At 51.6% G+C, this 14,616-nt stretch overlaps 3 protein-coding genes across 3 annotated transcripts; 2 read left to right on the top strand and 1 right to left on the bottom strand.

The window, feature by feature from the left end:
* Positions 1-258: 258 nt before the first annotated feature.
* BO70DRAFT_385856 (GPI ethanolamine phosphate transferase 3) lies at positions 259-3,549 on the top strand. Its single transcript, XM_025545774.1, has 4 exons — positions 259-560; positions 629-708; positions 981-1,429; positions 1,459-3,549. Exons 1-4 carry the CDS (start codon positions 454-456, stop codon positions 3,298-3,300), a joined length of 2,478 nt encoding a protein of 825 aa, XP_025401472.1. The 5' UTR covers positions 259-453; the 3' UTR covers positions 3,301-3,549.
* A 7,381-nt stretch (positions 3,550-10,930) lies between these two features.
* BO70DRAFT_421401 (putative C2H2 finger domain protein) lies at positions 10,931-12,281 on the bottom strand (the record flags this gene model as incomplete). Its single annotated transcript, XM_025547534.1, has 4 exons — positions 10,931-11,767; positions 11,831-11,910; positions 11,968-12,159; positions 12,228-12,281. 4 exons carry the CDS (start codon positions 12,279-12,281, stop codon positions 11,194-11,196), a joined length of 900 nt encoding a protein of 299 aa, XP_025401471.1. The 3' UTR covers positions 10,931-11,193.
* A 246-nt stretch (positions 12,282-12,527) lies between these two features.
* BO70DRAFT_197341 (uncharacterized protein) lies at positions 12,528-13,209 on the top strand. Its single transcript, XM_025538562.1, has one exon. It carries the CDS (start codon positions 12,775-12,777, stop codon positions 13,135-13,137), a length of 363 nt encoding a protein of 120 aa, XP_025401470.1. The 5' UTR covers positions 12,528-12,774; the 3' UTR covers positions 13,138-13,209.
* The last annotated feature ends 1,407 nt before the right edge of the window (positions 13,210-14,616 follow it).

Genomic DNA, 14,616 nt, shown 5'->3' with positions numbered 1-14,616 from the left:
AGATCGCGCCGCCAACCAGATGCCCTCTCGTCAAAAGTTCCCGCATCGGGGAGGGATCTGCCCCCCTTCTGGACGGATACGGGGCGGGAGGGAAGATGTATCGTCACATCGGTAATACGCAGGTCTTGTATTGGTACTTTACAACACAGCTGGAGGACCCCGGTATTTGACGGTAATCGGTACATTCGGTGAGCAGTCGATATCGTATTTATGCTGCCTGCGAGGTACTACTTACAGTTGGTTGCACAGAGTCCAGTCCATTACTACAACTGAAACTCTGTGTGACGTTATTGATTCAATTCCTTCACCCTCAATTGCTGGAAGAGCTGCCCGGGATGTAATTAATCCTCATGGCATCCATGGACAAGACAAGGTAGACGCTGAAGCTGAGGATGTGGATGGTTCTGGTTCTTTCTTCGCAGATAGTCGCTGCGGTCGATTCGCAAACATAGAATGACTTCAACGTCAACGTCAACGTCAACATCAACGTCAACATCAACGTCAGCATCAACACTGCCGTCCAGGAGATGGATTCCATCCCTCTTCTTCCTCTGGGTCTTGTAAGCCACTTGCCCCTGGGCCTCACTCCACTCCCGAAAGCTAACCATCTCTTGCTTCCTTGCCATAGTCTCGTCCATACAGCGGGCCTATACTTCTTCACGCAGGGATTCCTTCTGACGCGTCAGGTTCTGGATGAGAAGAGCTCTTGTGCGGATCCGCCGGTAAATCTCTCTCCAGCACCATCATCCACATCAACATCAACATCCTCGAGATCATTAAAACCAACCCCACAATGCTGGTACCCCCCCACCTTCCCCAAAGCCGTCATCCTGATAATCGACGCCCTTCGCTACGACTTCACCGTTCCCCCATCCCCATCCCCATCCCCTCCCACCCCCAACCACCATACCCATATCCCCAAACCATACCACAACGCCCTCACCACCCCTTACCACCTCACCACCACCTCCCCGCAAAAGACAATCCACCTCCCCTTCCTCGCCGACCCCCCACCACCACCCTGCAACGCCTGAAAGCCCTCGTCACCGGCACCCTCCCGACCTTCATCGAAGCCGGAGCCAACTTTGCCACCACCGCCCTCACAGAAGACAACCTGATCCACCAGCTCCTCGCCGCAAACCGCACCCTCGTGCACCTTGGCGACGATACCTGGGACAAGCTCTTCCCCGGCAGTTTCCATCCGACGCTTTCACGCCCCTATGATTCGTTCTTGGTTGAGGATCTGGATTCCGTTGATGAGGGTGTTTATGGGGGGTTGATGTCGTTGTTGAGCTTGGACCAGGGCGGGGAGGGCTGGGATGTCATCGTGGCGCACTTTTTGGGCGTCGATCATGTGGGACATCGGTTTGGGGCGGGGCATGTGGAGATGGAGAGAAAGTTGAGGTGGGTGGATGGGGTGGTTGGGGAGGTGGTCGAGGCTGTGGATGCGATAAGTAGGGAGGGGAGGTGTTGTTGGTTGTGCTGGGGGATCATGGCATGGATGAGAATGGGAATCATGGGGGGGAGACGGACGATGAGGTGAGGGCCGCGCTGTGGATGTATACTGCCCGGGAGGGGGGGTTTGGGGATGGGGCTGGGGCGGGGCTTGGAGTCGAGGATACGCCGCAGGTGGATCTGGTGTCGACGTTGGCGGTGTTGCTGGGGGTGCCGATTCCGTTCAATAACCTCGGACGCCCGATTGAGGGGGTCTTCGCGGGGGATTGGAGGCGGTTGGTCGAGGTGAATCTGTTGGCTGCGGCGCAGATGGAGAGGTTTGTGAGGGAGTATGAGGGACAAGGACAAGAGGGGGGAGGGTGGGGGGACGTGCAGGTGGATTGGGGGGATGAGGAGGCGTTGAGGGAGCTGTATGGGCGGTTGAGGACGTATCAGGGGAGTGTTTTGGAGGGCTACAGGAGCGTTTGGGCCCAGTTTGATGTGTTGAAGATGGTGGAGGGGGTGGTGGTGTTGCTGCTGGGGGTTGTCGCTCTCTTGGGCTTTGATGGACAGGGAGGCTTGGGTCTGGGAGTGTCGACTGGGATGGTTGGGATCGTGGTTGAGGGTCTTCATGTCGCTGTGGAGGGCTGTTCCAGTCGTCCCATCGTGGATGGATTGATATTGGGAGCTGCGATGGGCAGTCTGGTGAGTCGCATCTGGCAGACGGGCTGGGTCTGCCGAAGACTCTGGATGATCTGGGAGTGGCAGGCAGTGGCCTTCACCCTGCTTCTCTCCATCGGGTTTGCGTCGAACTCCTACACCATATGGGAGGACCGTGTGGTTTTGTTCTTCCTCTCGACCTTTGCATTGTGCTCTCTCGGCGCGCATACAAAGCCCACACAGCAGTCTCAGTCGATGCTCTTCATGCTGCTGAGTCGGGCTGCCTCGCTCATTCGAGCCTGTCGGGAAGAGCAGCTCCCGTTCTGCAGGGCCTCGTTTTATATACTGGAGAGCAATGCCGTCTGGCGACTGTCAATGCCATTTGTGATCGCTGTGGCCGTGCTGTACACCACCAATATGACCCTTCAGAGCTCTGGTCTCAGAAAGCGACCCTGGTTTGCAATCTGTGTCCCCGTTGCGTTGGCATTCAACACCATATTCTGGACCCTGGAGACTGCTAACGAACAAGGCTGGTTAGCCGGTATCCTCACAGAGGAGATATCCAAAACACTACGCATGACCACAGCTCGAGTGGTGCTGCTTATTGCCCTGGTCGGACTGGGTCTTGCCTTCAAGCCCCGACCAGAGTCACCGACTGAACGAGCCCTCATCTTCACCACAGCAGTGCTCCTAGCAAGCATCCTAACCAGCAGCCCAACGGGTGGCCTCTCCCTGGCCATTCTCTACCACCAACTCATGAGCCTGCGACACCTCGCCCCCAACTCCCCCATCAAACCCACCATCGCCGCCCTCCTGGGCTCTCTGCACTTCTCCAGCACCGGCCACAACGCCACCTTCTCCAGCATCCAGTGGAAAGCCGCGTACATCCCATTCCGCGACCGGCAGCCTTTTCTATCTCCACTGATGGTGATCCTGAACACATTCGCTGCGCCAATCGTGTCCGCATGCGCTGTACCTCTCCTCTCTGGGCCATCCAGCACCAGCACAGCTAAACACACAGCCCGTTTACTATCCGCCCACAGCACAGTCTACGCTGTATGGACCGTCTCGACCGCGCTCTGGGCATGTCTCCTGCGGCGACATCTGATGCTCTTTGCGATATTCTGTCCGCGATTCCTCGTGGCAGCGGGGTTACTGCTGATCGTCGATGTTCTCGCACTGATAAATTCCGTCTTACTTGTCTGATGTCGCCACACTTTACAAAATCATATCACAAATCAAGCAGCTCAATTGATTAACTTAAAACGAGAGACAGCAGTTTGTGTTGACGTCAATAGGAACGAGCGAGCACATAGTTCCACATCACATCACTCAACCTAACCGGTTAACCAGCCAGCCATCAATCACTCCTTCAAATCATATCAGTTATCCCCACCGTCCATAAACCACACCATCCAGCTTCAATCTCCCAAGCACAGCGTGCTTAATTACAGTAGTGAGTCCAACAGGCCTGTATCAGTTAACATCCGTCTCATCCACACACAAGAAACCAAAAGTCTCCAAAAGTACAACTCACCCGGAAGCACTTATTCCCTCCATGGTTCCGACTGCAGCTCTATCACTTTATTAGCCCACCCTGACATCACCTAATATTTGACACGAACAAACAAAGAACACATACATTCATGCATTGCCGATACCCATTCCGACAAGCCTGCGGCTCCGGGTCTGCCGTGTCCACATCCACAGCGACGTCGTTGTCTCCCTCCGCGGCCGGAGCAGCCAGGGCCAAGGAGGCGAGGAAGAGGGCAAGGGGGATAGTGAAACGCATGTTCTTTTGCTTTCTGTCTTTTGTCTTCTTTCTTCGCTTGCTCGCTTGCTTGCTTGCTTGCTTGATTGTTATTCTCTGAGCCAGCTGAAGTACCACCCACAGACAGAAATCCAGGGACTATTTATACCCTGCTTTTCCCTCCTTCTCTTCTCTGCGTGCCATCGAGTGGGAAGTTCGTGGGAGGTTCTCGTGGCCTCTCGTGGCCTGTGGATACATTCCGACGTGATACATGAGACACCCGGCCAAACCACCGGGGTTATCTTCTGATGTCTGTGGAGGGGGTTAGAGGAGTAATGGGCATCGGATGAAGTCATTGGGAGGGGGAGGAGGAGGAGGAGGGGGAGGCAGGCAGGGAGGCTGATAGGCCGATAGGCGTGGCTGGGGTTTGTGAGAGGTGCGATGGGTGAGAAGTCAGCTTACTTCTTCTTCCTCTTGTTTTATCCTTTTGTCTTAGACTGATCTTGCGGATAGAGAGGTACCTATCTCCTCCTGTCTTGGTGATACTGACGCCATACTATACTGATACTGTAGACGGGTAAGGTAAGTATGCTCTAAGAAGGAGAAATCTTTCCGTAAACAAATACATCGTATAGCCTATATCTCCAGACAAGCTAGCTAGATAGCTAGCAGGTAGCATTCACGGCTGAGATGGCTTACCTTACCCCCCGACAGATCGGAGAATATACATGTCATGTCTGGTCGTACAGCCAGGAACTGAGTGATCCCATGAGGCGAGGGCTTCTGGGGATGCCAGGTCCTGTGGAACGGTAATCGGAAGGGATTTGGGGGTTCTGCTGGGGGGCGAATATTGTTATGCCTCTGTTAGATTTCGGGTATGGTGGTGGTGGTGGTGATGATGATGGTGGTAACGCTATGAACCTAATTGATCCCCCTTCCCCTTCTCTCTTTTGTTAGTTGGAATATGTCGGTCTTGGGATAGGATGGGGTGCTTACCATTGTTGGTTACATTGTGTGTAGAATGTAGCCTTCATCTTGAGAATGTGGTCGGTCATGGGATGGGTTCTTATATACTCCGTTTGGATACATTATGTATACCGTTATGGGATGATGCTAATTGTTGGATACATCATGTCTAGAATGGAATGCAACCTCCATCTTGGGGCTGTAGAATAATGATTATGCTTTTATGCAGTGGATGAGATAATGGGTAAGAATTGCTTATTCAGTCATATAGTAAGTGTTAACTACATCCTACCTTGAGGATCACTCGGTCCGTTCCTATTTTCTACTTTCGATCTATGATGTACTATATCTATCTATCTACTCCGTGCGCTCCCCCGAGTACCCTAATCTACCGGACACGCAGCCCGGCTGTCATAAGTACCTACCTTACCTATCTATCTGTCGCTGTTTCTTTCCATTATACAGCAATACACCCTCTCATCCATCCCCAATCCCAGCTCCAACCTGAAACCGGAGTCCTGAAACCGGAGACCCGCATCCTCAACTCCACAGCCCATCCCATCCATCCATCCATCCGGCCAGCCCGTCCGTTCGTACTTTCTGCCCACCACTCACAGCCCCTCACGCCCTCACGCCCTCACGCCCTCATCGCCCAAGAATCAGCCATCAGTATGGATAGTCAGAAGAGAGCAATGGTCGTGACAGGACAGGGATGAATGCATGGTACTTTTTCCTTCTCCCATATTACACCACACCACATAACATCACACCACACCACATCGCATCACTCCATACCATACCATACCATACCATACCATACCATATCACATCACACCACCATATATGGCCTCCACCATCGCCGCTGGTGCTAGTGCTGGTGCTGTCATATCATGTGTTGGTGTTGGTGTTGGTGGGTATTGGTATTGGTATTAATATTGGTCCTGGTAATAGCCAGATTCGGAGCCGGAGTCAGCGAGGGACATAGACAGACAGGCAGGCATACGTGTACATTTGAGATCCTTGCTGGCTGTGTTGTTAGAGGTTAGGTAGAGAAGATGAATAAAGGAGGGGCGGGAAGGGTAGATACTAGGATGAGTAGATAATAGATAATAGAAGTACATACATAGCAGACAGACATGGAGACCTGAAACGGCTCATAGATAAGACAGTTGGCCAGCAGAGAGTGTAGAAGACAATCAAGACAAACAAAACAGTTTAAGCAGCTAACAGCACATGTCATGTCATGTCATGTCAAACATGACATCCCATTTCATCCCATCCCATCAAGCAAGCAAGCAAGCAATCTCATCCCGTGTGTCTAGACTCTGGACAAGACCAGGTATGTATGTACACTGGGATTTGGGCTGGGGGGCAAACAAATAAATCATCTATTTACCTATCTACCTGCCTGTCTATCTAGCTTACTATATAGCTAACCACTCTATATCCTGTCACCTGTCACCTGTCACTGTGCTATAGGACGTTATATGGTAGGAATATAGGCATGGAATAGCGAAGGAATGGAATCCAGTCAAACATCGAACAAACATCGGCATCCCACGGTCCCACCACTTATGTCGCGAGCCGGTATCCGGTGTCATGTCTTTGCTCTGGTTCTGTCGTTTATCGAGTCTTGTTTATTTGCTTAGACTGGCTGGCTGGCTTATGTGACTGGGTTGGATTGCTAAGATAGACAGAGTAAGCTAGTTAGTCACTATGTAGATGTTATTAATAATATTGTAGCTACCCTACTTTATCCTACCTACCCTCTTACACAGTACCTACTTGGGTAGATAAATAGTACATAGGTAGATAGACAGACAGATAGGTGCCTTACTATATACACATACAAGCCTCTAATTATTAATATAATGTAGTTACCTACCTAAGTAACCACCTCCGTCCCCCTTACCCCTTCTCCCCTCCTCCCCTCCTCATCAGTGTAATCACCATCCCAACCCCATGGAACCCGTCTCATCATATCTATACATCCCTACATACATACACACACACCACCCACCTCCTATGCTCACAAACCCCAACACAGCACAACACAACACAACACAACACACAATCCAGCAAGCCACCGGCTACGATTTCCACCGCTAATTCCCCGAGCCTTGTCGCTTCGTCAGTCGTCACACTGTCACATTGTCACCTCACTTCGCCTCACCACCCTTTCTTGTCGCTTGCTTGCTTGCTTGCTCACTCACTCACTCACCGGGAATTGTTGGTGGGGAAGAAAGAGTCGGGGATAGAAAAGATAGGAGATAGAAGGCGTTTGTACATCCCTACATACTCGATCCTGGCTATCTATCTATCTATATATATATATATATATATATATATATATAATATATATATATATATATATATATATATCTGGTTATTCTATTTGGGATTGTATATATAAATATACGTATATCCAGCCATGGCAGGAATGGAAGATGCTCATAGGTACTCCTCCTCATCGGGAGTGATTGGATTGGATAGGTATGTAAGATGTTGGTAATATTTACCATACATATTCCAGCTCCTGTAAGGTAACTAGTAAGTATACTTACTGTATGGCTGTCACGATGTATGTATAATACCGGCGCGATGCTGACTATCTTCGGTTAGAGGTATTTGGGCATATGTATATTACAGGTGTTGTGTATGTGTATTGTGTATTGTTCTTGTATGTATGTACTGCTGTATGGATGGATGGATGGATGTATATCTGACGGGTGGGAGGGAGATAGGTATACCCCCTCCCATCTTGGTGTAGAAGATCGAGGCAAAGTGATAGAACTGAATGAGCAGAACAGATGAAAGATACTATGGATGTAGCATTACATTAGGTTGGTTGGGGCTTGGTCTGGTTGCCTTGTGAATCCTGTGCTGTGCTGTGCTGTGATGTGGGTGTCCTGTCCATCACCCATCATCCGTCCATCTATTTCATTGTTGCTGTTACTGTTACTGCTGTAGCTGTTGTTGTTGTTGTTGCTGCTGCTGCTGTCGTTGTTGGTGGCATAAAGCAATACTCATGTCGTACAACTGTTTTAAGTAGACCATGTTCTTGTCTCTACTCTACTAACCCAGTACCTTGTCTATACCCAGGGATGTAGGTCAACAGTCACTCTAATCTCAATCAGATGACCTCCTCCTGCCATCGCAGTACTCCGTACAGCAGTAGCGGTAGACAGTCAATCCGAATCAAATAACCATGTATCTAGCTACCAGCCACCATCTAGTATAGTAAGCAACCAAGCAACCAAAGAAATAAAGTAAGCTGCTTATCCGACTGTTAGCAAGCATGTTGGCAAGCAAGCATTAGATAACTACCTAAAGTAACTACCCATCCCTCACCTATAACCCGTCCGCTAAGAGCGATACCCCGAATCCCCGATGTCACAGACGGAGGATGATGTGCCGACATCCGGCCCAAAATAGATTGGCTTGCGTGGGATGGATGCGTCGGGTATCCCGAGCCTTTGGTGGCCCACTTGTCTGACTCTGGGGCCTGGGGCCTGGGGCCTAGCCTAGGGGCGGGCTAGATAGGGCTAAGTACGGAGTAGATGGATATTATCTGTCTGTCTGTGTGTCTGTCTAGCTAGCTGGTTAGTTAGTTAGTTAGCTAGTTAGGTAGGTAGGTAGGTAGGTAGGTAGGTAGGTAGGTAGGAGGTAAATGGATAGGTATAGTAGAGAAGCAGCCAGTCGACCTAATATCATAGTACTCTAACCTACTCCGTCGTCCGTACTCTACTCTAGATATCTATCTTACCTTACCTACGGAGTACTAGATAGATAGATAGACAGACAGATAGTAAGTAGGCAACCCGTCCCTTCCCTCCCCCCGCATCCTTCCTTCCCCACAGCCGACCATCTAGACCTTTCTTCTGCCCCCCCCACCCCCCCCCCAACACGAGACGGGGATTGATCCATCATTCTCACCGGATGACAGGACAGATCCCTCTGCCCGGTGGGAGTGACTGGAGGCACCCAATGCTGCCTGGTGGCATGGCCTGATAGCCGAGGTGTCGGGATCGTCAATCCGGCAATCCGTCAATCACCAGGAAGCAAGCGAGTGAGCAGGCATGTATCGAGCAACAGGAGCAGCAGGAGGATATATTGTACACGACGCTAACTGGCTCACCTAATTATTCGCTCTAGCGCCGTTCTCGTCCATCCGTGTTGTTTTGTTTTGTCTTGTCTCGTCTTATCCCATGATTCCCATCCATCCATCCCGTCCCATCCAGATCAGACCAGACAGACAGATATCCATATCTATCTCTAGAGTCCAGCAGTAACTCCGTAGATAGTCCAGTATCCAATATCCAGTATTCCAGATTCCCCATCCACCCACGCGCCCGCATCCAAACAAACTGCCACCTTACCTAACTACAATCGCAACTGACTAAATACCAACTAACCAACTCACTAACTATCAGCTAAATAACTAATCAACCAACTAACTAACTCACTAACTAACCCCCCCCCCTTTTACAACATAAAATAATATACCCATATCCATCCATCCTTTCTCAAAATTCAACTCTCCCAATCCCGTTAGCCCACCCAGTCCGTCCCTGGTTCCAGAAACCGGTTTTCTGCGCTTTTCTTCTTTCGCTTCCCGGAAGCTTTCTCCTCTCGGGCCTGATTTGACTGCCGATTGTGATCATCTATCCGCCGTACTGTACGGTCGATGGGATGGGATGGATGAGTTGCTCGCGTCGGGTCGGAGGGCTCCGTCCGTCTTGTCTTGTCTTGTCTTGGTTGTTTCCTACCTACTTACTTACCTACCTACCTACCTACCTAGATACCTACCTTACCTGTTTGGGTTGACAATTCAGTTTCTGGATGGGGGTTAAAGGGGTGATCGTGATCTTTATTTTTCTGAGGGTGGTTGATGCTTGATAGGGTGAGGGTAGGTAGGTAGGTAAGTAAGTGGTTGGAGTTCAGTGTGAGTGTGCGAGTGTATCTACCTCGGAATACTGATAGATGATGGGATAAATACTGTAGCGCAGGTAAGTTTGTTTAGGTATGTAGATAGATAAATATCCAGAGAGTGAGTAGTTAAGTATGACTGACTGACGAACTACCAAACAACACCGCGACAAGCGACCGTCCGTCCGTCCCGGTCGGTCGGTCTCTCTCGGTCAATCCCTACCTTCTCTTCTCTAGTCAGTCGGAAACACACAAACTAACACACACACACACACACGCTACCCAAATCGGGTAGATGGAGTCGGCCCACTCGTGTATCCATCGAAATCCTAGTCCTTTTACGGAGTACCCAGTAGATATCTAAGTAAGTAAGTATCTATAGTATCTAGCCTAGACTAGATAGACTCTAGTCCTGACCTGACGTGCTGTTGCTGGCCCGTCTCTGCAGTCTGTAGTCTGCCCAGCCCACCGCCCAGTGCCCGGACCACCAAGCTCCAATTCCAATCTCATCTCCAAAAAGCGAAGAGTCGCGAGATATCGATCTACTGTGTTCTACTGTATATACTGTTTCAGCCGTCGATCCTTGGCTGACGTTATGCCGTAAACCAAACCAAATCAAAAACAAATCAAACCAAATCAAAACAAATACAAAAAAGCAAAGAAAATGAAATAAAAGGAAGGAGTGGGAAGGAGGAGGAAAGCTCCAGACAATAAAGATAGACCGGGCATATCAGGGGTTCAACAATGGGCCAAGGTGCAAGCCTTTTCCGAGCCACGCGCCAGTCGGCCCTCGGCGTCCTTGTCAGCTGTTAGCTGTGAGCTGTGCTTGTTAGCTGTTGGCTGTCAGCACGGGATTGTTTCGCGGGATCGGCACTGCACGCTGCGCACTGCGCACTGCGCCCTTTATCACACGGGATGGGATGAGGCAGGGACCGGAACAGTACAGGGACTGGGCGATTAGTGGAAGTAAGCTGGCTGGGCATTGATCACCTCTCAAATAAATACATTCAAGCCCCGGTGGTGAACTTCAAACCATCCCATCGGCCGCGCGGAGAGATAATAGAGGAGTTGCATGGAAGAGGTAGAGAACTAGAGAAGTAGTCACATCAATTGCAAAGGTATCAAGATACGACAAAACACCGTTCCACAGCCGCGGGCTGGGATTCAACTGAGCCAAGATATCACACTCCGTGGCGAAAAAAAAAAAGAAAAAAAAAAGAAAAAAAGAGTAGCACAACCGGCAAGAGACGCCGTGGGCATGAGATGACGCAAATTAGGTGGGCAAAGGGGAAGGGGGCTCGTAAATGACAGTCATGATGGGGCATCACACAAAATTCACTCTCTCGTTAAACTCCTAGTCTGAAACATTTCCCTGTCGAAATTCGCATGGCGCTGGCCCGATGCGTCTGAATGCATATATGCTGCCGTCGGAGCAGGTCCCTCCGCATCCCCGTCTAGCCTATCCCCAGGAACCGCCAGTCCGTCCCCTCGGGTTGGTCCAGCACCCGAGTCGGTGGTTTGATATCGTGGTCGTACGCGAGCATCATCGGCTGCCCCCCGCCGGTGGACACCCCCGCATAGTTATGCTGGAACTCCGGCGGTAGATACCCCTGCCGCGTGGGATCATATCGCTGCTGCACGAGCTGCATGTATTGCTGCTGCGCCCGCTGCAGCTCGATCGGCGAGGGCACAATGTGATGCTGGATGTCCACCGGCGACGTGACCGGCATGTGCTGCGGGACGCTGACCGGCGACGTGACCGGGATGTGGTGCGTCACAAGGGGTTGCTGCTGGACTGGCGGGGGTTGGTGGACGGGGGGGATCTGCGAATAGAACTCATGCGTTGGTGTCGAGGTATGAGGGTAGAAGGGTTGCTGGGCCAGAAAATACTGATCATGTGCAATCGTGACAGCGACGGGCGCTTGGTAGGAGTGTTCCGACATCAAGTCCTCCGAGGGCAGTCGCGTCATCGACCGCCGCGGGTGGGAGCGGTTTTGGTGCTTCGTTAACGTCGTCTTGCGACAGAAGCTGCGGCGGTTGTTAGCATGCGGTCATGGCCATCAATCAATCAATGTCGGAACCACCCCGTACCTGCGCTCACACGTCGGCTCATGGCAGATATATGGCCGCCGGCCCGTATGGATCCGGCGATGCCGGGCTAGACTGGACGACTGCAACGGTCAGCACATCGATCACCTGTAGTGACGGGTCAGCTAGGCAAGACATACGTCAGAAAAGGCCTTCTGACATCCTCGGTGGTCACAGACATGAGGCTTTTCCCCTGTGTGCGTCCGCGAATGCACCGTCAGGGCACTCCGCTGGATGAAACTCTTGTTGCAGTCTTTGACCGTACAGTGGTACGGTCGCTCGTTGGTGTGGATCCGGAAGTGTCTGCAGAGATCCGATTTGCGATTGAAGGACTATGCCCGTTAGCCCGGAGCTACTCTATGGCCCAGGGGAGAGAACCCCAACGGACGGGAAGGCATACTTTTCCACACTGCTCCCAGGAGCAGTTGAAATCACGTCCATTTCCAGGGGCCATGGCCGCAGAAGAGGGGCGAGAGAACTGCTGTTTTTGTCGAGGCGGGACCTCGATACGGGGACCGCGGGGCGGTGATGATAACAAATGACCAAGCCAAGGCTCGATCCAGGAACACACGCAAGGCACAGATAATCACAAAGAACAGACACAGACAGAGAGAGAGAGAGAACGTTGAATCGGATGTGGGGGGAAAACAATCCAGATCAAAGAAGGGGGAGGGGGAGGGAGGGGGCAGGCAGGCTCTCGGAGAGAGAGGCACGCTGTGGTGGGAGAGGATAGGGGAGCGAGGCGGGAGAGAAAAAGAAAGAAGAGGGAAGGAGGAGAGGTCTGGACAAGCGGAGGGAACAGGAATGTCACAGCAAGTTAAGTCCGACGGCATGCAGCCTCAGCAACAATCATTGGAGGCCGGAGGCAGGCAGGTCGATTGGCAGCCAAGTCGCAGGCCGGATGATGGATCAAATGGGGAAGCGCAGCGATGGGCTGAGGCTAGAACATGACAGCGCTGGGTGTCCTCCGTATTGTCGGATCGGATCTAATAATAATAACGATGCCAGCGATCCTGAAACCAGAGTGCAACAAAGCTGTTCGGGCCGGGCGAAGTTGCAACACGGGGGTGATACAGAGAGACAGCAGGGAGGCAGGCAGAAGTGGTGGTGGTTGCTGTGATTATGTAGTTTGGTTGGTTTGGTGGTGGTTGCCAGGTACCATACAGTGGTACACACACGGTACGGGTACGGTGACCTGGGGTGGGTGTGGGTGGAGTTGGAGGGGAACCGGAGCTGGAGCCGGCTGGAGCTGGAGCTGGAGCTGGAGCTGGAGAGGAGACGGACGGAGATGGAGATGGAGATGGAGATGACAGGAAAGATGGGACGAAGGGAAAAGAAATACTGGGGGGGCGTCGGGAGAAGGATTCTGGCGCGCGGTATCAAAAAGAAAAAAAAGGAGCCGACGAGGGAAAGAGAAGCTGTTGTTCTGCTTTTCGCCCTTTTGTTTTATTTTTTCATTTTTTCCCTCCCTCTCGTGAGGAGGTCGTGTATTTTATAAACGCCGCATCTCTCCCTCTACCTAGTGGGTACCTAGTCACTACTCCGGGCTGCTCAGCTACCTGACTCCGGGCTCCCTAGTGGATGGATGATTGGGAGGAGGAGGAGGAGAGGGGGGGGGGTGATATGATAGAATAATATAATCCTGATTAAATCGAAATCATAATATAAGACCGAAAAAAAAAAATATAAAAATACCTACCTAATCAAAATAATAATAAATAATAATAAAAACCGGATTAATCCATTGGAACCTTCTGCTCTACGGCTCCGGCGCCCTCCAGACGGTGCAGTGGAGCTTTCGACGCCAGTAACCCAGGATGGTTAGCCGGGGAAGAATCGCCCACACCTCCCTGTAGGACGGGGAGTCGTCGGTAAGTAAGTAGTAAGTAGTCTTCTACAGTTTACTACCCCTACCCCGGACAGATTGGGCCAGAGAGGAGTTGACGCCGGAAATTGCAAACCCAGTCACGGCCAGGGAAACAAAAGCAACCAAAACACCGAACATTATTACTAAACCAAAACAGAGCCGAATAAAAAAACAGTACAGAACAAAACCCCAAACTCTGAGGAGGCGATTTGCCTACCTAGGAATTGGGCCACCGTTTTTTTTTTTTTCCCACCCCACTCCCCCCGTTACTGGACATGGGTTCGCTGTATCGTTGATGTACCTAAGTACTAGATACATCCGGGCAATCTGCCCCCCCCTCCCCCCTCCAGCCCAGGGACCAGCGAGTCCTCCAAGCGGCGGCACTTAATTTAGGAATCTCCATAGGACGTAAACTGACAGGCCAGACAGATGTCTGGGACGTGGGACGGGGGTCCCACTGTCGATGCCCTGGGGAAAGGAGGAGTCAAGTTGATGAACGGACAGCTGGGACTACGACAAGGTTAGCTAGCCTGCCAGTGGTCCAGTAAGCAGCAACAGAGTTACCCAGTAACCCAAGACCCCAAGCAGACCCAAGGTTCCAAGGCTCATCCTCCCACCTCAACGGACTGAACCGTCCTCCGGTCAAGAGGGGGACCCAAGGCCCCACCGGCCTCCGCCTGTGCTTCAGAACCGCAGGATATAGACTCGGCCAATCAGCGCGTCCCGGGGAAGAGCCTGGCCTTGGAACAAATCGGCTAGTCCGATTGGGGCCTAGCGTCCTGCCTCGTCGTCGACATACTCGACAGTTCCGCTAGTACCACCCCCGTACCGTATCTGGGATGCTCAAAGTTACCGGCAGGTACCGTACGCCAACGCGTATGTATCGTCTATACTCCGTCGTACCTGCGATCTTTCACCGGCG

Source organism: Aspergillus heteromorphus, assembly GCF_003184545.1.
Source record: "Aspergillus heteromorphus CBS 117.55 chromosome Unknown BO70scaffold_6, whole genome shotgun sequence".
NCBI classification, from domain to species: Eukaryota; Fungi; Ascomycota; class Eurotiomycetes; order Eurotiales; family Aspergillaceae; genus Aspergillus; species Aspergillus heteromorphus.
The sequence above is the reverse complement of the archived record's forward strand: the minus strand, read 5'-3'. Positions and strand labels throughout refer to the sequence as shown.

Coding starts and splice junctions, on each gene's coding strand:
- BO70DRAFT_197341 (XM_025538562.1), top strand. CDS start 12,775: ATGACAGCGCTGGGTGTCCTCCGTATTGTCGGATCGGATCTAATAATA.
- BO70DRAFT_385856 (XM_025545774.1), top strand. CDS start 454: ATGACTTCAACGTCAACGTCAACGTCAACATCAACGTCAACATCAACG. Junction 561..628: donor CTCTTCTTCCTCTGGGTCTT/GTAAGCCACTTG, acceptor TCCTTGCCATAG/TCTCGTCCATACAGCGGGCC. Junction 709..980: donor TCTGGATGAGAAGAGCTCTT/GTGCGGATCCGC, acceptor TCCCCGCAAAAG/ACAATCCACCTCCCCTTCCT.